We start from the raw sequence: 24,639 nt of genomic DNA, 5'->3' as shown, positions 1-24,639 counted from the left end.
GACCTTAAATTAGGTAGTCAGTCAGCAAAGGGACTCTGGTTTCTTGTTCTTTGTGCATAGTATTCTGCTTGCTCCATATGAAAATGAGGAAAACTTTCAAAGGGAACGGGGCCTATGGATTTGAGAAAATTGGTCTTTTTCATCTTGAATTTCTCCAGCTTATTGCCTACATACATGTCTTAATTAGCTCCATGTCTATCTCACTGTTTTCATCACTCTCAGTATGCTTATGTATGTCTATCAATGTCGTATACATTTTGCTTGTTTAATTTAGACTTATTCATATAGCTCATGTTTACCATGCTTCTGTGTAGTTTATAGTTATTGGTTAGGGAAGTTTGGTTTCTTTGTTTAATTTTTTATTAATATTCATAAGTACTCTACATGTGACAGTCTTTTCAAGGCTTTTATATGTATTACTTCATTTAGTTATCACAACAATATTAGAAGGACGTTACTATTATTAGAGTCATTTTACAGATGAGGCAACTGAGGATCAGAAAGGATAAGAGCTACGCTCTAAACCCAGACAATTAAGCTCCAAACTCTGTTTTGTTGTACAGTCTCTTGAGTTCTATAGACACACATATGCAAATACAATGACACAGTCCTACTCTTTAGAAGTTAATGTTCTATATATATATATTTTTTTTGTAGGGAGTGGGGAGATAAAAGAAGGAAAATTTTGGTTGATGACTTTATTGTCAGTTATTTTCTTCATTCATACTTACTTTGTACCAACCCACCTATATCTTCTTCTTTTTTTTTTTTTAATTAATTAATTTATTTATTTATTTTTGGCTGTGTTGGGTCTTTGTTTCTGTGCGAGGGCTTTCTCTAGTTGTGGCAAGCGGGGGCCACTCTTCATCGCGGGCCTCTCACTATCGCGGCCTCTCTTGTTGCGGAGCACTCCAAACGCGCAGGCTCAGTAGTTGTGGCTCACGGGCCTAGTTGCTCCGCGGCATGTGGGATCTTCCCAGACCGGGGCTCAAACCCGTGTCCCCTGCATTAGCAGGCAGATTCTCAACCACTGCACCACCAGGGAAGCCCCCCCTATATCTTCTTGATCTTTATGTCTCTTTAAGTATCTCTCAATCTCTATCACGTCCTTAATTCTTAATTAGTCAAACAGTATGTTATTAGATCTTTTAATCTTCCTACTTACATCCTCTTTTCTTTTGAAACTTCTTTTGAACTTTTCCTTCTACTTATAGATTCATAACTATGAATGTAGATCATTGTCATACAACTCTCTTGTCGTTGGCATATGTTCACTCTTTTTTTATAGGTGCACCAACTTTGCTTCATATATTTTCCTATCATTTTCTTACATACGCATTGAAAGGCTATTGCAAATAAGTACGTAATCCGTTCACCTATGGACAATGGAGTAACAGAATATATCTCCAACATACAAAAAATAGTGTGGCACATAATGACAGATTTAATACAGCCTCCTCCAACAGAGATCACAGTCCTAAGATTCAGCATTGGAAAACAAGCCCTCTATCCTCTAACAAAGAAGTTGGAGGCTTTGAAACAGATCTCTAAAATGAATGCCCTGTTTCTGGAGGGTATTATGCACTAGAATGGACTCACGTATTGATATATTGGGTTGGTCAAAAGGTTTGTTCGTTTTTTTCCATAAGATGGCTCTAGTAGCACTTAGTTGTCTTTGACTTCATTTGAAACAATTTTGTTAGATTGTATGTGACAGCTGTCATGTCAGCATGCATTTAAAAAAAGACTTACCAAAACTGAATTTTTGTGTAGCCATTTTAATACTGAAGATGAAAAAAAGCAACATTTTTGGCCTATTATGCTTTATTATTTCAAGAAAGGTAAAAACGGGACCGAAACGCAAAAATAGATTGTGCAATGTATGAAGAAGGTGCTATGACTGATTGAACGTGTCAAAAGTGGTTTGCAAAGTTTTGTGCTGGAGATTTCTTGCCGGACGGTGCTCCACAGTTGGGTAGACCAGTTGAAGTTGATAGCGATCAAATCGAGACATTAATTGAGAACAATCAATGTTATACCATGCGGGAGATAGCCGACATCCTCAAAATACCCAAATCAAGCGTTGAAAATCATTTGCACCAGCTTGGTTATGTTAATCACTTTGCTGTTTGTGTTTCACATAAGCGAAAAAAACCTTCTTGACCATATTTCTGCATGTGATTCTCTACTTAAACATAACAAAAACACTCCGTTTTTAAAACAAATTGTGATGGGCGATGAAAAGTGGATACTGTACAATAATGTGGAATGGAAGAGATCGTGGGGCAAGCGAAATGAACCAACACCAACCACACCAAAGGCCGGTTTTCATCCAAACAAGGTGATATTGTGTATATGGTGGGATTGGAAGGGAGTCCTCTATTATGAACTCCTTCCAGAAAACCAAACAATTAATTCCAACAAGTACTGCTCCCAGTTAGACCAACTGAAAGCAGCACTCAACGAAAAGCATCAGGAATTAGTCAACAGAAAACGCATAATCTTCCATCAGGATAACACAAGACCGCATATTTCTTTGATGACCAGGAAAAAACTGTTACAACTTGGCTGGGAAGTTCTGAATCCTCCGCCATATTCACCAAACATTGCACCTTCGGATTTCCATTTATTTCGGTCTTTCAAAAATTCTCTTAAGGGAAAAAATTTCAATTCCCTGGAAGACTGTAAAAGGCACCTGGAACAGTTCTTTGCTCAAAAAGATAAAAAGTTTTGGGAAGATGGAATTATGAAGTTGCCTGAAAACTGGCAGAAGGTAGTGGAACAAAAGGGTGAATACGTTGTTCAATAAAGTTCTTGGTGAAAATGAAAAATGTGTCTTTTATTTTTACTTAAAAACTGAAGTCACTTTTTGGCCAACCCAATAGATCCCTTTGTCAAACTTGATGGTCTCATTTCTCATATTTGCTTTAATAGGTTACTCCATGAGCTATTTCTTCAAATGTCTGGTGGCAACCACAAACTCATTCCATCCTTATTAAAAGTGTCCCACTGTATGATTTGAGCAGACCATTAGGTCTGGACAAATTTCAAATCAGGAAAAAAATGCCCATGGGACTTGAATTGTAAAACATAATTGTATTATTGGAGTTAAAATGTTACTACATATAAAGAACCTCTTGAGATGAGTAAAACTTAAATTCTAAACAATTTGAACTCTTAGTTCATAACTGACTCAATAAATATTTATTTAATGCCTGTCATGTATATTATATATGGAGTTTACAGAGATGGCTAAGAGATGAAGACTTCTCATCAAACACTTATAGTCTGATGAGGAAGAAAAGGCACATTTATAAAGAGAAATACTACGATAGGCAAAATGAGGTATGCCACAAGAGAAGCAATTTATCTGTGCAATGAAAATTTATAGAAGAAAAGAGAAAAGGCTTCCCACCTAACATTTTGTCTTGAAAGATCGTTGATTTTGGACTTGGGAGAAAGGGATCAGTTCAGTAAAGTTCTGGTCATTTATAAGCCCAGGATACACTTGCACAGTCCTGAATTAAAGAGAATAAAATGTTTATCTTGAAGATGTTATTTTGAAAACAATTAGAAAACATTATTTAACTAGAGATAATTTTACTATATTAGGAAAGGCTAATATAGAGTTTGTCTTCCCTTGTGCTAAGATAAAATTTATATTCTTGCCTTTATCTCAAGACTTCCAGCCTTAGTAATTCCCACTGTAGAACTCTATACTTAACAAAAAGGACATTTTATGAAAACAAATAATTTCCAGCTTCAAATACTAATAGAAAAAAAAGGAATAAAAATCTATCTTAAATGCTTAGTATCTAAATAAGTTCATTGTCTGCCTTTTCACTTGATGTTCCCAACACATTCAAATGACTCATGAATCTCCTTTATTTCTTATCTTTTTTGATCTTAGATAACCTCAATTTAATTGTGCTGTGAATTTCACAGCCCTTTTATTGGAAACATCCTCCTCATCCCTCCCCTAAAGTCCATGTCTTCCACAGCCTCCCAAACTAATCTTTTCCACTAAACGTTCTGAGCAGTTTAGCATCTCCTGAATTTTTCCCTTGCCCTTTTTCCTACAATACTAATTATTTGTATACCTCCCTATGACCTCTTCATAACAGCAAAACAAATGCCTAATCTTGCTAGAAGTCTACAGTAAGGCAAACACTGTTTTCTCTATATATAGATTGACAAGAGAAATATTGTCTTTACGTTCAGCAAAAGATGTCACCTATATCATTTAAACTCAGTGCTAAAAGACATGCTGTGATATCACTCTTTGCTGGTGCCCAGCCCTTTTAGTAGGGTGGGGGCAGGGCAAGGAGGGTGGTTACAGCAGAGACAGCCCTGGAGCAGCAACCAGAAGACATAACAGTGTTGGGAAACTCCGTCAGATTGAGTCATTGCTACCAGGCTCTGAAAGAGAATCATGGGGGTTATTTTGCATTTTCTTCAAGTGATTGTGAAAAAGACAAACTAGTTCCATATGGTGGCAGGGAGAGAGCTCAGAGCCAAAATAAAAATCTGCTCAGCTTGTCAGTATGTGAGACCTTAAAGTTCAGATATCTAAGAGTCTGTCTACTGTTTAAAAGAGCTGAGGCCAAACTTCAATTTGTCATACATACAACTCCCACTGCCTTGGATAATGAAAGAGACTCCCCCCGCCCCCACCCCGAACACAGTGAAGATGTAAAAATGTGAGAAGTATAGCAATCTCTTAAGTAGACAAAATTAGTGAGAAACTAGATGCGTGGGATTGGGCTGCCTATTTTTTTTTTTTTTTTTTGCAACAATTTCCCTGGTATATTTATTTATTTATTTATGGCTGTGTTCGGTCTTCGTTTCTGTGTGAGGGCTTTCTCTAGTTGCGGCAAGTGGGGACCCCTCTTCATCGCGGTGCGCTGGCCTCTCACTATCACGGCCTCTCTTGTTGCGGAGCACAGGCTCCAGACACGCAGGCTCAGCAATTGTGGCTCACGGGCCTAGTTGCTCCGCGGCATGTGGGATCTTCCCAGACCAGGGCTCGAACCCGTGTCCCCTGCATTGGCAGGCAGATTCTCAACCACTGCGCCAGCAGGGAAGCCCTGGGCTGCCTATTTTAAAGAAAATAAAGTTATAGAATCACTTGTATGATACAGAGGTATATTTTGAAACCTACTCTTCCATAATAGAATGCACTTTGTCCTACATTCATTAAGAAATATGATTTAGTCTTTCTAGTTACTGAAATTTCTGTAAGTGAAAGAAAAGGAGTAACTATATTTTCATCAAGAATGACTAGAAAATCATGACCAATTTCATTATGCATGTGTTTCATTGTCCCTTCAGATGCTAATTGAAAAAATAAAAATGCTGACATTCTTTACAGTCACTGACCAATTGGTACTCATAATTTTTTTCCCCCCTTAATTAGGAAAAATGGGTTGAAAAGGATAAATGCCATGATTCTATTTTGTGGCTGCCTTTTTGGTCACAGTTAATGGTATTTTTTGGAGTTTCTGTGCTGTTGTTATTTTGGGGTTGGTGGTTGTTGTTGTTTTGGCATCCTTCATATTTTTGTTCCTAAGCCAGATACTTTGCTCTGGAATAACATTTGGTTTTTATCTCCCAACACATCATCCTTCATGTAAGCCACATCTACACTGGCTGAACATAAGAAATAAGTGTCCAAGATTCTCATGGTGTTATTTTGGGGGAAGCATTCTCTCCAGTGACCCACACTTTAAGTCCTTTTCACCATAGTCACATGCAAAACTGACTTTGCCCCTTCTGTGTATTGACTTTTCTTTTGTAAAGTGATGTTCCATTATCAGAATAGAGAAAGTCATGGATAGTTAATTATACATATTTTAGAAATTAACCAGAACCATTAATAAAAAGAACCACATAAATATTCTGTTTGAGCCTCAATTCAAATAAGTTTTCTTATCTAATTAGAAAAAATACTTGGCATTAGTGAACGGCCAGCTCTTAGTCTGTCCCTATCAGATAACCAGCTACAGTTGTTGGCTTTGGGGCAATAATTGCTATTCTGTGCTAGGTAAGAAAGAATGAGCCCTTTAACTGTGCAGAGGACCTATCCTTGACTACACTGTTACTCCCAGAATCCTTGTGGGATTCCACAGAAGCATAGTTGGGCTCATTTGTAAATTTCTTAGACTAGTGTTGAGAAAAATTATTTTTAAGAAATGCCATCTCTATTTCCCAGTGGAAGAGAACAACTCTTCCTTAGAAGAGCATAAGCAGCTCCCTGCAACATGTTAAGGATATAAACATAGAAGGGATGAATACTACTGTATGTAAATTACACGTTCTACTCAGTTTTGTATGGTGAAAAAATCCACTGTTCCTCAAAATACTGGTCTCTTCTACTTTTTTTTTTACTGAGATATAATTGACAGATAACGTTATATTAGTTTCAGGTGTACAGCATAATGATTTAATATATGCACGTATGTATATGCAAAATAATCACCACAATAAGTCTAGTTAGCATCCATCACCACACATAGTTAAATTTTTCTTCCTGAGATGAAACTTTTCAGATCTATTCTCCTAGCAACTTACCAATATACAATACAGTATTATTAACTATAATCACCCCGTTGTACATTGCATTCCCAGGATTTATTTATTTTGTAACCGGAAGTTTGTACCTTTTGACCACCTACACCCATTTTGCCCACCCTTCACTTCTACTTTTATATCATTGCAACCAATATGTTCTAGTATTTACATTGCACTATCTTGGGACTCTTCTATGCTTCTGCTTCTTGTTTTCAAGATCCCTAATCTGGGCAGGCCCTTAAGGAAATATTTTACACATTATTTGACTTTTTTTTTTTTTCCAAATAATTTTAGCTGAAGAATTTACCATAAGCGTGTTTTCATTTTGAATTTGTTCTCTGATATCAGTTGGGTATGCACACAATACAAATAAGTCATTCAATAAAACATAAGAACTAATAAGAATTAAGACATAAGTTTTCTTCATTTATTCTACCTGCATAATATATCAGACATGTTTTCATATCCTGGAGTCTCTGAGAAAATGAGAACAAAAACAGAACTGGAAAGATCAAGAAGGGTGTATGTGTCTGTGTATTTTTTAATTATTTCAGTTGGTTGACAAGGAAATGGGATGTTGAGTACCTAGCTAAATGAGATGCAAAAGCTATCCTTCTGAAAATATGGCCCAGGTATATTTTGGTTATTAGGGTTATTGATATTTGGGTCTGATTTTACTTGCTACCTTCAGGCTACTGAAAATTGATTATACCCGTCAATAGTTCACATCCATAATTTCTTTATTCAGTGAATGTTGAGCCTTTCCTCAGTATCAGATGCTGTTTGTTCTAGATTCCGGTGATTCAGAGTTGAGTAAGACACAGCTCATGCCTCAAGGAGCTCACAGTTTATTATGAGAGAAGACAAGTAAAAAGACAACTAAAATAAAGCACAATAAGTTTCATCATAAAGGTATCCATCTGATGTTCTTTGAGATCATACTTGAAATGAATCTTAAAGGATGAGTAGGAATTCAGCAGTTAGAAAGGCTTTCCAGGGAAAGAGGACAGAGAAATGAGAATGTGATGCTTTGAGGGAACAAGTGTTTGGTAAGCCTGGATCATTATGTATGTGTGCAGGAAGTAAGAGATGGGAGGTGTGGGGTTGGTGTGGGAGGAAGTAGACAAGGGCTAGATCTTCAGAGTCCTCATAAACCACAATAAGGAACTTGGACCGTATCTTTCATGTGCTGGGAGAACAACTGAGGGCTTTTAACCAGAGCAGAGGAACGACGATGAGAGGCATGTTCTGAATGAGCCACATGGAGAATGGATTTTAGGGGGAAGTGGAAGGAGCTAGGCTCAAGACATTGAGACCAGTTGTAAGACTTTTTTAATAATACAGAGAAGAGCTGCCAGGACTAGACGACTGACCTTCAAGTCTTGATTAAGTGGATCTGGAAAAATGTCTCCTTTTACTCACAGATCCTAACATATATCGTTGATGAGTTCCGTACTGGTGAAGGTCAGGACAAAACATTGTAGATGTTTATTCTACAATTTATTCTAATCCTAACGTACATACTTGCATACATATTTAGAGATATGTAAAGGCACCCTTAAACTTGTGGCAATTGATGGTATAGTCATACAATAGCTGCCAAATTATGTTGGAGAAGAATATGTAATGACATGGAAACATAGTCATAAAATCATATATGAAAAACTTATTATTAAAAAGCATGTGAAGTATGATTCCATTTTCATCTGTGTTTATACATGAGAAGAAACTGTTTTAAAGGTTACAAAATTGACATAAGTGATTACTTCTAGAGTGGTAAATGAGATGGGCCTGTGGGCAGAAACTTTACTGGCACTGTTCAAAATGTTTATAGAATATGATCAGGTATTACATGTATACTTAAATATAAATAATATTTTCTATTTGAAGAGGAAAAAAAACAAGGAAAAGACTAAGTGTATATAAACCATAATGTCAAGAGTAGTTATATTTGGAGATGAGATTTGGGTTACTTTTTATTTTCTTTTTGCTTTTCTCTACTTCCTAAATTTATAATTGTGCATTCCTGTTACCTTGGTAACACAAAGAAACCATTGTAAATTATGAAACTTGAATTATAACCCTCATATAAAAGTATAAACTATATCCAGCACATAGCAGTCACTCAGTTAATATCAACTCAACATTTGTGCTAAATTACCTCCAAAAATAGTGTAGAAAATCACTGTGTCCTGGAAAGTCTATCCCCATTAGTGAGCTTAAAGCTACTGCAGGGAAAATGGTATTGACTTTCCTTAAGTCAATAAGAAGGAAAGTCATCACAATTTATAGAGAATCCAAGAATCAGAGTTGGAATTAGCATCCCTCATGCACAAGTGCCTGTGGGCTAAACTTACCCACTCCCAGTGGAGAGGGAGATTTCAGGCCAGCAGAGTCATAGCTACTTAATTTTGAAATCATTCATCTTCCCCCAGACTCTGATTCTGTGTTCACCAAACAAGCAACTTTCTGATTATAATTTGGCTTTCTATGTGAAACTCCCTCTAAGGAGACCATGAGACTGGGCCCTTTATTTTGACTGTAAATGGAGACCTGACATAAGTCCCCCTTAGTTTTGCAAGTGTATGTCTGTCTCTGAGAGGCTGAGAAAGTTATCAAGTTAAAACTGCAGACCAGATCTAGAAGGTGGTGAATTCACCCAGGTAACATGTCCTAGGGCTCCCTTTGGTAACCTCTCACCTTACTTTGCCCTGGTGAAACCCACCTCCACATGGGCTGCCTACAACATAAAATGTGAATTCCCAGTTCGAAATTCTACAGTTTTGCATCACCAGTGACTTTTAGCCTGACTCTCAGAGTTTTAAAATATAAGCTTGTATTTGATAATTCATTAGAAGCTTCCTTCAGCCTTCTGTTAACTACAAATTCTATTAATTATTGAAACCAATAAAACTTGAGTAGGGTTTAATTGTATATTTTGCTCTGGCTAAAAAATCTCTGCAGAATATGTGTAAAATATTTTCGCACAATTATACAACAGTACTGTTATTTGCTAAAAACATTATCAACCTCACAAAATAATAATGGGACATATACATATACTTAGGTGCAAACACAAGTCAAATATATACATATGGAAAATATATATATATATATCTCTTCAAATATTAATTGATCTTTATTATTTCTGTTTAATAGTAATGTAGAATTTTGTTCAGAGCTGGCCTAGGTCCTAGTAGTGTCTCAGTCATACAGCGATTTAATCACCCATTGTCCATATGGTGGATAGGATTCATAAATGAGACTCAGGCACAGAAGTGGTAACACACATGGATTTGAAGGGAATATTGCTAGATAATTTTGATGAATGAGAACCGAGGAGTTTTAGGTGGAGTTAGAGGGAGGGGTAGGTCTCAGTCAGAGAAGACTTTGAATATCAAACTGAGGCAACTGACAATCTTAGTTTACCTATTCTGAGCCCTGACAAGCCAGTGAAGGACCTGAGCAAGTTTGCATTTGTTCAAAGTGCCCAGATGGATATGAAAGCAGCATATGGGATCCATAGGGAATGAGCAGACGTTAGGGAACTACATTAGGCAGCTATTGTGATTTGTTCACCAGTTTTTGAATTCTAGACCAGTATTCTTCAAAATGTTCTCCGTGGATAGTCTGCAAGGAGTAATCTGAGGTGCTAGTTGAAAATACAAATTCCTCAGCCTAGTGAATAGGTCTTTTTCACAAATGACCAGATGATTTGATATATGGGCAACTGTTGGAGAGTCCCTGATCTAGGTTAATGTAAATTTTAAATAAGAAATGTTTCTAGAGAGTAAAGCAGGGTCTTTGAAGAATGCCATATTTGAGGTTAAACAGGGTTTTGAACTTAGTTTTAGGAATACCACCAGAATGTAGGTCCCTCGAGGGCATGGCTTTCTGTTTTCTTTGCTGATATATCTTAAGTGCTTAGAACAATTTCTGGTATATAGTATGTGCTCAAGAAATATTTGTTCAGTGAATACATAATGATTAATAAGAGCTTGGATTTTAAAGTCAACCATAGTGAAATTCCAGCTTATTTAGCCTCTCTGAGCCTTGGTATGCAAAATTTTGATATTGATACCTGAATCACAGATTTAATATAAAAATTAAATTAAATAACAGCCGGAAAGCATTTAGCAGAATGCTTGGCACAGAGTAAGTCCTCCTTTAGCACATCATCAATATTCAGTATTAACACAGTGATATATGCTCTAGTGATACTCTACAGGGCATTTTTTGTTTAGAGATCAATACTTGTAGTAATAAAATAAACCCATTTTCCTTTTGTGGATCCTACATTATCAGAAACCCATATGAGTTTAAGTATGCATAGTAAAATAAACATCAAGCACACAAGCCACAGAGAATTTTACCTATCTGTAATTTGGAGTCCTTCCTTCCGTCGTTCCTTCCTTCCTTCGTTCGTTTGTTCCTTCCTTCCTTCATTCCTTCTTTCCTTCCTTCTCTTCCCCCCCAACCCCTTCTCTCTCTTTCTGTTCAGGGAGCTTTGGTCTTACAGCAGTTTGTTGGAAGGGCTGAATTCAGAGAAGGGAGAAAATGATGAACAAGGCAAACATTCAGCAAACCAGTCTTCTGGGTTCTGTTACTCTGTTGAATGGCTTATCTTTTTTTTTTTTTTTTAACTTCAGGTTGTATTTAAAGGGTCACACTGGGACAGCAGGAAAACAGAGCAGCCTGATCTTACACGGTGCTGATTTCAGCACTAAAGATGCTGATAATGACAACTGCATGTGCAAATGTGCCCTCATGCTAACAGGAGGTAAGTCCTACGGGGCCTTTCTCTGAGTTATGTCTCATTGGTTTGAGGCTTGAGGTTTCTTATCTATGAGAAAAGACTATGATCTTCTGGTCAGGAAACTAAAGAGCAAGTCCCTAGAGATCATTTTGTTCTGCCCACTAATTTACCATATGTTCTTGTGCAAGACATTGCTAGAGTATTTAGAAGTTTGCCTCCTCCCCCAGCATTTATGGTGGGGGTGTGCTAAGCTTGGTTCTGAATAAATTCTTGAATCTCTTAAAGTCCCAGTTGTTCTACCTTCTAAATACTCATAATGATACCCATAGTGGAATAAACAACAATTTGAGGATTCAGCATACAGAAAAAACAAAAAGCCAAAATTTCTTACAAAATGCTTTACAACTGTGTAATAGAGTTCATTGACCATTCTATTGAAACGGAGTAAGAAGAATAAAGAGGTGTAGCTAGATATAAAGTTATACAATTCAGAGTAGCTATACCAGGGCTTTACATTATAAGGTATTGACCCCTGCAAGACGTTTGAGCTGGTATAGGAGATACCGGATACCATTAAATAATATTGTATCACTGAGTAAGAAAGTTAATCCTTTTGCACTTTTTAAATACTTTTCTAGGCTTCTGATTGTGTCAAAGAGGAATTCTCAATTTAGTACTAGCTTATCTATAATACTTCTTTATCACTTACTCAGTAATTACCTTTCTTAGCAAAGAAAGAACAAACTCTTCAGCCTCAGCTGAAGGGCCTTGGTTAGGCAATGGCACCTACCTAGAATTAAATAAAATGAGTTTGTTTTAATTTTATTGAGTGTTATGTCTACTTTTATTATAGTAAGTGGTACTGATTTCCTCTTTAAAGGAATGATATAAACTGCATTTTAAAAAGGATTCACAAATATTTGATATTTAACAAATCATTGATTTAAAGAAAAATATTTATTAAATATTAATAAAAGTTGTAAATGGGCATGGCAAAAACTGTGAATAAGTTGATAAATGACTGATTGAAGTCTAAGAAACACTGAACTAAAACCTGATGGCAAATGATGTAGCTCAAAAATGTTACAGGCAAAAAAGGAGTTGGCACCAAATAAAATTGTAAAGGAAACTTTTTTTCCAGTGTTTGTCTTCTTACAGTTTTAGTGTTGTTTCCCTCTCTTAATGGAATAGTAATCATTCCCACCTTCAAGTGTTCTAATTCTCTCTCTGTGTTACCCTACAACAAAACATGTTTTCATGCTAATAAGGAAAAAACTCTTTAAATCTAAAATTTGACTTCTCCAAATATGATAGTACTATCATTATTATTCCATATTATTACCTGTTACTGAATATGTTATACTATCTTCCTTGAATTCCAAACCAACTCTGTGAGATAAGAAGGGAGAAAAACTCAAATTTCCATTTTGTACACAAGGAAAACAAAATTAAGTAGATGTTCACCATTTTATCCTTAACATCTAGCTCAGTAGATTGTGGCACATAGGAACTCAATAAAATATGTGGTGCATGAGTGAATGAATAACCATCTTGGAACCCTTGAAGTCACTTTCAAATTTTGAAACCAATGAAATGAATCATAAGGTTGACATTTTCCTTATCAATTAACAGAGCATGGAAGAGTATAGAGGGAAAGTTTTGGAGAAATCTTTCCACCTTCATCCCCATTCCCAGTCCCTCCATTACTACCACTAGCAAATCACATTCCATATTGATTCCCATCCACCCCACTTATAGTAACATCTTTTCAGCGTGAAACCAGCCCTAGTATTACCAAAGCCAGCCTGTTATGATTCTGCCTCTGTCATATCCTTCTCCTTAAGCTTTAAGCATGCCATTTTGGCATCACATTCATCCTCATCCCATCGTTAAAAAGCCTTCTATATGCAATTGTATGGCCCCCTCCCCCCAAACAGTTGTTAAAATTTAGCATATTTTTTTACATGGTACCCACAGGTTAGGTTTTGAACTTTTTTCCTGAAAGAAAATATTTCTTTTCATTACCTCCATGATCCCATAAATGAAACTGTCAGCAACTTTATATAAGGACAGAAGGACTTTGATTGTCCAGTTTTCTGCCTATTTTAATATAGAAGTACACTTCATTTTCTCCATGTCTGTTTTTACAGATAATTTTTCTTACCAAATAAATACAACACATGAAAGACCAACAGTAAAATCTTTCAAATGTTTACTTAGAATAGTGTTCCAATCTGCTCATATTCCTGTCATAATAATGAAAATATAGAGCAAAGCAAAGAGGAAACTGCATCTCTTGGTTGTTGATGAGAAAACTTCATTGCTCAGGTTTGTGATTTTATTTCTGCTTCAAATGATTGAACCTTGTCATGTTCTTTCATCCATAATCATTCTTGGACCTGCTTCTTAGCCACCAATAAACACATATGTTGGGGAGAAAAAATTTCCACTTATTGCTTGGGCTGGAATAGTCTAAGTAAATGTGTTTTTGTAATCAACGCCATTACCCTATCAAATATCCTTTTGAAAGAATCCAGGTCTTGCAAATCTATTCACTCTGCAAAACTAATATGTGGAATTTAGATAGCTAAGAACTGGAGAACATAAGGATGAATGTCAATGACAGTCCAGGTAACTTGAGTATTATCTGGAATTTATGTCCTACTTAGCTACTCCCCCACCACCACTATTTATTCTCTGTCATAGTTCCCCTTAGAACCATTTTCTCTGTCTGATTATTTTTCCTCTCTTTTTTTAAAATAGTCTCTTTTAAGCAGAGAGATTTCATACTCCTTGAAACTAATAATTCTTAGTTCTCTGTCATCATCAGTTAAAGCTTTGTTTTATCTTGTTTATTTATATATTTTCCATTGTTTCTTCTAAAAGGAATTAAGGATAAAGTAAGATTTATTGCCTGCTTAACTGCCCTAAATAGTTTTCTTCAAGTACATGGAGGGATTTTTGTTGGAGAATGTGGTATCATTGTTACCCTTATCTGTCAAAGACTGAAAAACAGGAGATAGGCTTAATTGAAAGCAGAAGGTATTTCAGCTAGACATAAGGTAGAACATTTTGACCTTTCTTCCTTCTTTCCTAACATCCTAACTTCTTAACTTCCTTCTACCAACTTAACATATTTTTAATGAGTAACTGTTAAGAGTCAACAACTATGAGAAAAATGAGCAAGACAGAATAGAGCTTGCATCTATTGAGGAAGACCATCAGCAAAAAGTAAACAATAAATAACACAATTTCAAGTCATAACAAGTTCTAGGGACAAAATATAACAGGTGACAGTTATTGAAGGAAGGGGAAAGCAACTTTAGATGGAGTGTCCAGGGATCAAAGGCTGGAGTGAGTTGCCAGGAAGGACTGTGCATGTCTAGTTATGGACACCTTCAAGAAGAGAATAGAAAGGTATTTATCTGAAAGAGTTTACGTATGCCCATCCCTATAGTTGTGGGTCTAGATAAGATTGTCTCTCACATTTTCTTCTGTTTCTATGATTTTATTATTCCATGTACTCATTGTGGCTACAGTAGAGAAAAACAGGTAACATTATTTTTCAGTGCATGGGTTGTAGTTCATAGTAAATTGTTAGTGGAAAGGAGGTATATCAGACTTAAAAAGCATATTTGCATCAATAGAAATAGATACCACAATGTTTTATACCTCCTTCCCCAGAAGTATATGTACTTATTTCTACCTTACCAGAAATTCTTCCATCCAATTTAAATATTAAATAATTTTTGTTTCATTACACACTTCTTATGGGACCAGACCATATATTTCAAGATCAAAATTGCCACACACATTTTCTATGGAACTGACCTCTTAATTAATCATTAGTGATGATTTGTCAGCGTACATTTATAAGCCAGAAATATCTGTGTTCTGTGATTCATTGACCTCAAGAAAATTTGTAAGTTTTCTGCTTAAGTTTCCCCCTTTATATAGGATATTACAACAAATCTGTATATTTCAGTAGTGGGAGGGATAAATTTAAGAGGTAATTATAGGAAATATTTTCTTAGTCCCACAGGAGAGCCCTTCTTGTGCCCTCTTGAGCCCAAAGAAAGGAATCAGTTTCATTATAAACCTAATGTTTTCTCTGTTATTTAACATTTAGAAAATGAAAATGTAATATCATTCAATTCATGCTTTTGTTTATATGGATTTGTTGTATATAAACATAAATATGCAGAAAAATCTATGACTCTAAAATTATGAAAATAAAAAGCTTTTCTCATTAGATTGTCACAATCAAAGCAAACTTCACATTCAAAGAAAACATGGTCTTTCGTACCAATTCAAAATAAATTTTTCTAAAAAGTCTGTTAGAAACTACAATTACTAAAGGTTGCCAACCAAAAATTAAAAACAAAAACAAAAAACCCTAACAAAACATGGTATTGTTTTACATTCTTTTCCTTACCTTTTCTTTCAACACAATTTTCTTATTTGGTATATAATATAAAAGCTATGTAAAAATGTGACCTAACCTTCTGCAGAAAGAATTTGTTGTGGTAAAAACTCCAGTCTCTTTTCCCACGCATAAACTATGTCAGCCAACAGACAAGACTTTGCTAAAGCTAACAAAGGATATTCTCAGTTCAATTCTAAAAGATGGGATAAAGCCATACACATAAATTCTTAGTACACCCTAGAACTTACCAGATGCTAGCAGTAGAGAGTTGATAAATACTTGCCTTGCCTGCTATATAACCTTGAAGAAGACAAAGAAAATGAAAGACATTAACAGCCTCTCTAACTGGTTGAAGTGACAAGATCTTTGGGAAAATACAATCATCTTAGAGTTTTTGATAACCCAGGAAGGATGCGCTAACCATTGTCAGATAACTGGCATTCCCTGGGTTTTAAGGCAAAAATGTTGAGAGAAAAGATCCATATGGATAATTTAAGGTTGACCACAGAAATCTACATTGCATTACTTTATTTCAAAGCAATTTCTTATTTAGTACATAATCTCTAAGCCTATTCCACAAAAATGTACAGTTCTTGAAGATAGGGACATCATGCTCTGCACCACTGTATTCTCAGTGCCTAGCACAGTGCCTGGCACATAGGATGTGCTTGATAAATACTGATTGAATGAATGAATTTGCTATCAGAGACTCTGAAAAGACATTGTAAAATCACAAATGATCCTGGTGAGAAGACATAGAAATAAATCAATGTGAGTATGAATGTGACTTTTTTGTGAACTTAGATTTAAAATGCCTAAATATGTATATATGAATTTGCATGCACAAACATGGAACAAAGGGATGAATATTGAAGACTGGGACTGAATTTTAAGAATAACCAAACCCCAGAAGACTAAACTCCAAATTGGAAAACTTTGAGTGTTAGGTTTGTAACTTTCAAATAAATTTGAACAGCCTAAGTGCAAAATTTAGGATTATACTCCTTTTTTGTGGGAGGCAGTTTTCACTTATTGGAAAAAGAACAAATAATATCGGAAAATATCTTTTAAAAGATCAGTTTGGAAAAAGGTGAATCAGAACTGATAGGCCTATAGCGCCAGGCTGCCACCAAAGGTTAATAATTGACAGTGGAAAAAAATAAAAAATAAAAAAATAATTGACAGTGGATGAGAAATAACCAATTTTGTTTATATTTTACTCTAATAATAAATAATACAGTGACTATGTATTGTACTCTTAGTGTGTAACAGTCATTTCTTCATTACCATTAATGACTTATATTTAATAACTTATATGACACTTCCATAAATCCTTTGAAATAGAGATCTTTGGCAAGAATTGAGATACGGAAGAGTTAGATAAGTTGCCTAAGGTCACAGAATTAATGTCAGAAGTAGGATTTGAACTCGACCTCCAGATAAGCCATTACCTTATCCACTCCTTCTACTGCCACTCTTAAAAGGAATGGCATTCAAAGACAAGAATTTAGCTCTGTTTTACTGTTTGCAGCACATTTTCACAAGGATTTCCTCATTTAAACGTGGTTAAAAGTAAAATGAAGTTCAAGGGAGGAAAGAGGCAGTAAGAGAATACCTAAAGGATTTAAATTAATTCAAGATTATCAACCAGGATAAACAACTTTTAATCTATGGAACAAAAAGAAGAGAAAGGAAAAAAAGCCAAGTGCTAGACTCGAAGGGGATGTAGAATGAAATGACAGAAGGAATGCAGACCTCTGGGAAGGTCCTTTGCCTCCGCACGCAAGAACATGCGGCTGCTGCTTGAGGCTAGTTATTGGTCGGGCCGAATTTGTACACGTGAACTCAGCCAGTGATTTTCATGATGATCCCATTGATAACTATGGCATCAGTCAGTTTTTTTCAGCCTCATCCTTAGTCACTAACTAGTCATCCTTTATCGCTATAACTTAGTCATCCTTTATCACTATCAAAGAGGAAAATTCTTATTCTCTGTGCAGGCTCTTTTGCTTATTGCTGATTAGAATGCGTGCACTGAAAATGAGTGAAAGAAATCCATAACCACAGATATATCTTTTTATTTTGCTGTACTTTTTACCTTAGAAAAGAAGTGTTGAGAGACATTTTGTTTAGGATCAGAAGAATTTGAGTTAGGTTTCCTGACTTTCAAATAAATTTGAACTTCCTGAGTACAGAGTTTAGAATCAAGTTCCTGTTTTCTGGGCAAAGTTTCATTTATTGGTGATAAAATGTGAATTTTCTGCTTCAAAGATAAAAGACTCAAATGATTTTTAAAGGCCTGGGAAGCCCGAGATAGTTATTACAAAACTAAATTTTAATGAGTTAAGTGTAAATGGATTAGAAACATGCATCTCAGATTTCTTACTAAAATATACATGAGGTTACAGGTTATAAAGAAAAATGTTTGGCAAAGTAAATCTCAGCAATTGCCAATCTTAAAACATTTAAACCATTTTATCAGTTGTGCCAACAGCAGATGGAAGCTGCTGCTTTCTTCCATCTTTGCTTGCATCACTGAGTTCTTTTAAGCTTAAAGTGCCTCTTCTAGATTAGCTTCTTTAACATTATTGCTCATCTGTTATTCCCAGGCACTTATAAAACAAAGTACAAAGTTAATATTTCCCCAGGATTGTAGAAGATATATAATTCAGCTATTTGGTATCTTATCAGAGAGGAACTGCAACCCAGGCATACACTCCTCTATATGTTCACAAGGACACCTTCAATCTGTGCAAACTTGCATATGTTCTGAGTACCCATGAGTACATACGATCATTTATGAATGCCTAAGGGTACCTATGAGTAACCAGGAGTCTGCTGTACTTTTTGCCTGCTTTCTATAAATATGCTTTAAAACCACATCTTTTCAGGATTTATGTTTAAAAGACCTGGTCATGCTTAATTTTTTCAAAGAGAGGTAGAAAGTGGACAAACTGAAATATTTGATACAAAGATGTTCCTTGTTGTTCCTTGTCAGAGAAAACAGAGAATACTTACTTGCACAGAAATAACTATTTTTGTGACCTTGAAGTTCAGAGTATTTAATAAAGGACAGTACAACTGAAATTGTCATGAGAAATAATTACCCTTTCATTTCATTTTCTGCCATCTTAATTCATCATTTTTATTATTGTCAATTGCTCTCTGATAATCCAGACTGTGCATGGCCCACTGGTCTTAAGATAAAGAGATAAACACCTTGACCTCTTTGATTTCCACATGAAATAAAAACAAATCATTGAAAACAAAACCCATATTAGGTACTTAAATGCCATGTCTTTACAATGCAAGCATTGAACAACTGTACTCATATGGGTGCAAATTATTTTTGTATTTCTCTAATTAACCCTACCAAGGAAATAAGGAAATATGTTGGTGCTAATGACCTGGTCTTCATTATTAAATCATTATGATGCCCCGATAAGATCTAATCCGTTTTATTTCTGCTCTAATGTTTCTGCCTGCTTCCTAGATAACTTACAAGAGAGCACTTAGATAGGATTTTATAGGCTTTAATAGTGCACCTTCTTACATGATCCTTGCAACTGCGCTGTGAAAATGGTTGATTAGACATTTATAATCCACATCTTAGGAATGAGGCAGTAAGTGACTGTGTGACGTTGGAAAAGTTCCTTAAACTACCTGAGCATCAGCGTCTTCACTTTAGTACTTGCCACACCATGTAAGGCTGTTTGGGTAATAAAATGAGAAAATTCATATAAATATTTTAGCAGAGTCCCTAACACATATTAACTGTTCAATAAATATCAAATATTATATATACTATTGCCTAAGATCCCTTAGTTATTAATTGGTGAAGTGGGCATCAAAGTCGGGGTCTTCTACTTTCTGATCTGGTACTCTAGGCTCCCCATTGCCCACAGGAATATTTCTAGACATAAAATAAAAACCTCCATGTTCTCGACCCTGTTTATTTTGCTAGCCCTGAATTCTCCAATCCCTTATCCACTGGCATTCCAGCCAAGCCAAGCTGCTGGCAGGCACTCTCTCCTGCTCTCCCAGAGTACACAATGTCGTTAGAATCTCTTGCTGTCCAGTGAACTCACACCCATCCTTCAGCATCCAGCTCAAGTGATGAGTACACTTTATGGACCAACAAACAGGGCATTCTGCCTCTGTTCCTAAGATTTTCATCATCTCTGTTAAACAGCCATTATCTCATTTTTTAACAGTTTGTTGTTTCTCTCCTACACAAAATTGTGTACTCTTTGAAGTCAGGAATTTTGTTTTACTCAACTCTGACCCCTGTGTCTGTCCATTGGTTAGTATTTGCTGAATTGATTCTAGCTTCAATTTTCTCCCCTTCATCATGCTGCCGCATATGCTCAGGGTAGTTTTGGCAGACCACAGTTACAGAGTGAGGCCCCTAAATAATATTCGATTAAACATTTAACCTGGCAGATCTGGTTCCCCTGGTTAAATATTGGTTCCCATTCCTAGAGAATGTTCCACTTGTTCACCTGATGATAGACAAGTAGCCTGGATAAACTATAAGTTTTTCCACATTGTTCAACTTTCCACCAAGATTGCCATTTCTCCACCTTCATTCCCTACAAGTCTCCCCCTTGTTCACTATATACCAACTACACTGATGTTCTTTTAGTCCCTAAACACTAAGCTCCCTTTCTTCCTCATGGCATTGACATGTGCCATGTTCTGCTTAGAATAGTCTTCCCCCATCTTCACATGACTGTTTCCTCATCCTTCAGGTCTCATTAAATATCAACTTCTTCCATGAACATGAAAAGTCAAGTAAGTCTCCTGTTATTCTCCTTCATAGTTCCCTGATTCTAAGTACCACCCCCTTCCCCACCTATTCCTCCTTCTCCTCCTGCCCCTCCACTTCTCCCTCTACCTCTTCCTCCCCCTGTCCTCTTCTTCTTCCTTTTCTCCATCATCATAGTCATGATTTGTAGGTATTTTATTTATTTGCTACTTTTTTTGGTCTGTTTCTCACGTTGGGAGTAAGCTCCACGAGGGTAAGGACCACATCTGTCTTGTTGAGTGTTGTATGACAATTCATGATAATTACAAACTGAATGAATAAAGAAAAAATGAATACAGTATATTCAGGTATCTATATATATATTCAGGTGTCTATCAAATATAGCTTTTTTAGTAAACTAGACTAATTCAGACCATAGAGGCTTTATAAGGAGAAACAGTCAATCTGTCAATAAGCCTGTAGTCCCTTCCAGTCATTTGTCAAGCAAACTCCGTTAGATGCAGCACTAAGTATAGGGAATATAGACCATGCCTTTTCATTGCTCTTAGGATAGTGAACAAAAGACTATGTGATTTGGTCTTCAGACCATCTCAGCTTCAGGCTACTGTTTCTCTTGTTAACTTTGACCCAGCCATTCTGGTCTTCTTTCAACGTCTCCAAAATGCCATTGTTCTTACCATAGACATTACCGCACTTTACTCATTAGAAAATGTACGTAAGATCAATTTATCCTATTCCCTCATGTGCCCCTGTTGTTTCTTGTCTCTTTCCTAAGCTCATCAAAAGTTTCCCAATGAATGTATCCTTCAGCCTGTGCCCTTCATTGCCAGGTTTCTGTTCCAACAGACCTCTGCCTTCCCACACTCTTCCAGAACTCTTATGGCTTTCTATAAACCAAACAAAACCACATGCTTTTACCCTGAGTATCCTAATGTAACTTGGAAGATCATTCTATGATTTGTAATAGTTCTCGACAATAGAGTAACTGTGTTTGCTTTAGAGACCATGGTGGATATTTGAAAGACTATGAAAGGCTCATTAACATGATGGAAGAGTGCCTCAAGAAGGTCATAGAAAAGGAGGAGAAAGTTAAAATACTGAAGCAATTAAGTTGAGCTTCATTTTGTCCTTTGAGAGTCTTATGGGTAAATAAATTCCCTAATATTAGAAAGCCTTTTGTGATATAAATAGCATATTTTTACAAGTTATACTTACCAAAAAATTTTAAAGGAATCTTAAGAAGAAAAAGGTGGAATTTTACAGTTTTCTCCTTCCTTGCCAAATAAGAACTTGCTTGTCTATCATGTTTTGACTGCATTAATATCTATGTTACTTGCATACAGTTGGTAAAACATTAAATATAGTGTCTTTCCAAATTCATTGACATACCTTACTTTTTCCTAGGATGAATTAGCGATTAATACAGCTTGTTAGGCCTCTAGTATGACTTTATAAACAAACCCAGCTGTATTCATCCTCCAAAATTGAAAAATGAGAACTAGCTTTTCTCCGTTTAACTTTTTCTAAAGTTTCTGCAAGAAGATGGTCGTGTTACAGTTAAACATCAGCTGAACAGCTTTCTCTTTCTTTAGCTATTAGTCCCTTAGGTATAACTCTGTAATCAAAGGGAGGTCAACTGTATCCAAATACAAATATGCCAGAATGTCTCTGGCATAAATGTCTCCGGCATAAATGTCTCCCTAAAGATTTCAGCAGTGTTACTTCAGAAGAGGGAGAAAAAGTACTATGTTTTATCTAAAAATCTAAGAACTTAATTCATTTAAAAAATAAAGTACTGAGTTATCCTTGCAGAGAGCTATGTGAGCATAGGATCTCTACGTTACTCATCATTTTTCTTTTTACTATGTTTAGAAAGAACTTGAACAATCACGCTATAACTTGAACAATACTGCTATATAGGAACTATATGGCTACTATTGATGAACACTTCCCATAGTGCTATAAGCTACAGAGAGGGCATAGCAATTCAAATTCATAGTCATTTTCTGGTGTCCAGTTAATTTCAGAAGCAGCTGAGGGCCAATTCTTGGCAAAACTATGAAGTAGACAGAGAACATTTCTTTGTATTTAGATGCCAGTTGTCTAAGCTTCTGAACTTTATTGCTAATAATTAATTGTTCTGTTCCCAATAACAGACTTCAGGTGGAATGCCTCTTAAGGGTTTCATTTTACTTGCCGTTTGTATGAATCCAGGCCTGACTATAGCGTATCTTGAAGCCCAGATGCTTCCCATCGTTACATTGGGAATTGAGTCCCAATGGAGTGACACTGAAAGCTGATTTTCATGAAAGCATTTCTCTTTCTGATTGTTTGTACACTGTCTAAATTGGATGCCATTTAAAACAATTTCACTACCAAGAAGATATTTATTGAATACCTCCTATTTGCAAATAATCATAAGTATGAATAAGTTTCCCCTCAGTTAATGGCATTAATTTCCAAATGTTCAGTTTACTTATGTAATTGTTTCTTCTCCTTCTTCTCTCTTTCGTTATTAAATAATTTTTCAGGCTGGTGGTTTGATGCTTGTGGCCCATCCAATCTAAATGGAATGTTTTATACAGCGGGGCAGAACCACGGAAAACTGAATGGAATAAAGTGGCATTACTTCAAAGGGCCCAGTTACTCCTTACGTTCCACAACTATGATGATTCGACCTTTGGACTTTTGAAGGCACAATGTCAAAAGCAATTTAAAAGGCCACCAAGAAATCTGGAGAAGCCACCAGATGAGAAACTACTTGGAAACTTCTGAAGCAAACAATATTGTCTCCCTTCCAGCAACAAGTAGCAGTTATGTGAAGTCACCAAGGTTCTTGACTGTGAATTTGGAACCTTTTGATTTCACAAAAGCCTCTCCTTGGGGTGACTGTGTTCATATGGCTTGACTATAGAGAATGCCACTCACTGTCATGCTTTAAAAAGGGAAGAAACTGTTCAGCTCGCTGTGCTTCAAACTACTACTGGATCTTATTACAGAACTATAGTAACCAGATGATAAATATGGTTTATTTCACGTAAAACCGAAGAAAAGAAGATGAACAACAAGAACAAAAAGAGTATACGTGAAGAATAAAAACAGGCCTGCCATAATCCTTTGGGAAAGATGTGTTACACCAGTGAAATGGTGTTATTTCTCTGCAAACCTGCTAACAATAAGTTTGTACTGTTGCACAATTTTAATAAAAGTTTAGGAAGAACAGCATTGCCCTCTGAGTTGGTTAAATGGATTTCAGAAGCCTAATTCCTAAATCATACTTACTAGTTGATTTCAGTTAACCCGTCTTCAAATGTAAATTCCATTTTGGTAAACTATAAAGAATTATAGTGCCTGAAGAACAGCAGTGTGAGGTAGAAATACACTCCATTACTCTTTGATATTTTTGGTACAGTTTTCAGAAAAAATGGACATAATCAAGTATGGACATATAAGGTGAAAAATGATCCCCCCCATGCTACAGTTTTCATTTACTTTAGAAACTGACTGATATATAAATATGTTTATAGCCTGAGTAAAGTTTAAAGAATGTGAAATATATCATCAAGCCCTTAAAATAATATACATGCATTTAATATTTCCTTTGATATTATACATGAAAGCAGTATTTTAGAGTGTATTAAGTTGAAATAAAACCAAGTAAACTGGAACAGTTCATTTTACAGTACCTTCTTGCATGTGTACACTTGTGTAACTTTATTATTTTTAAAATCATTACCTTCAATTCTTCACCCTATTTCATGCTAATTTAATTTTTGCTAATTAACTGAAACTTGCTTTCCAGATTCACCCTGTTCCAGTTTCTATAAAAGACACACTCTGAAGTCTATGAAAAATGAAAGAAGAATTATAAATATCATTGTACATAGCCTGTTTATATCCATAGTAAACCTAATAGCTGTTTAATCTGGAATATGCAGCATTGTCCATAACTGATGCAAATAAACACACTTCCAAAAAAAATCTGCTATACCACTTTATGAAATATGTTATTTCTTCATATTGTTCTCCCTTGGGCCCTGTTTTCTTAGGCAATTTCTGATGTTAATACATTATCATTAGGGAAGAAAATTGGCAAACTTTGTATTATACATTAAGGAA

At 35.8% G+C, this 24,639-nt stretch overlaps 1 protein-coding gene across 2 annotated transcripts in view; it reads left to right on the top strand.

Annotated features, from left to right (window-relative positions):
• ANGPT1 (angiopoietin 1) overlaps window positions 1-24,099 on the top strand; it is a 257,990-nt gene extending 233,891 nt beyond the window's left edge. For both annotated transcript variants that reach the window (XM_061171274.1, XM_061171273.1), the window contains exons 8-9: window positions 11,220-11,350; window positions 23,052-24,099. In XM_061171274.1, the coding sequence (XP_061027257.1) occupies window positions 11,220-11,350; window positions 23,052-23,212 (292 nt within the window). In that variant the 3' untranslated portion in view covers window positions 23,213-24,099. The remainder of the gene's footprint in view (window positions 1-11,219; window positions 11,351-23,051) is intronic.
• The last annotated feature ends 540 nt before the right edge of the window (window positions 24,100-24,639 follow it).

The sequence above is a fragment of the Eubalaena glacialis genome, chromosome 17 (assembly GCF_028564815.1).
Source record: "Eubalaena glacialis isolate mEubGla1 chromosome 17, mEubGla1.1.hap2.+ XY, whole genome shotgun sequence".
Taxonomy (NCBI): Eukaryota; Metazoa; Chordata; class Mammalia; order Artiodactyla; family Balaenidae; genus Eubalaena; species Eubalaena glacialis.
The sequence above is the reverse complement of the archived record's forward strand: the minus strand, read 5'-3'. Positions and strand labels throughout refer to the sequence as shown.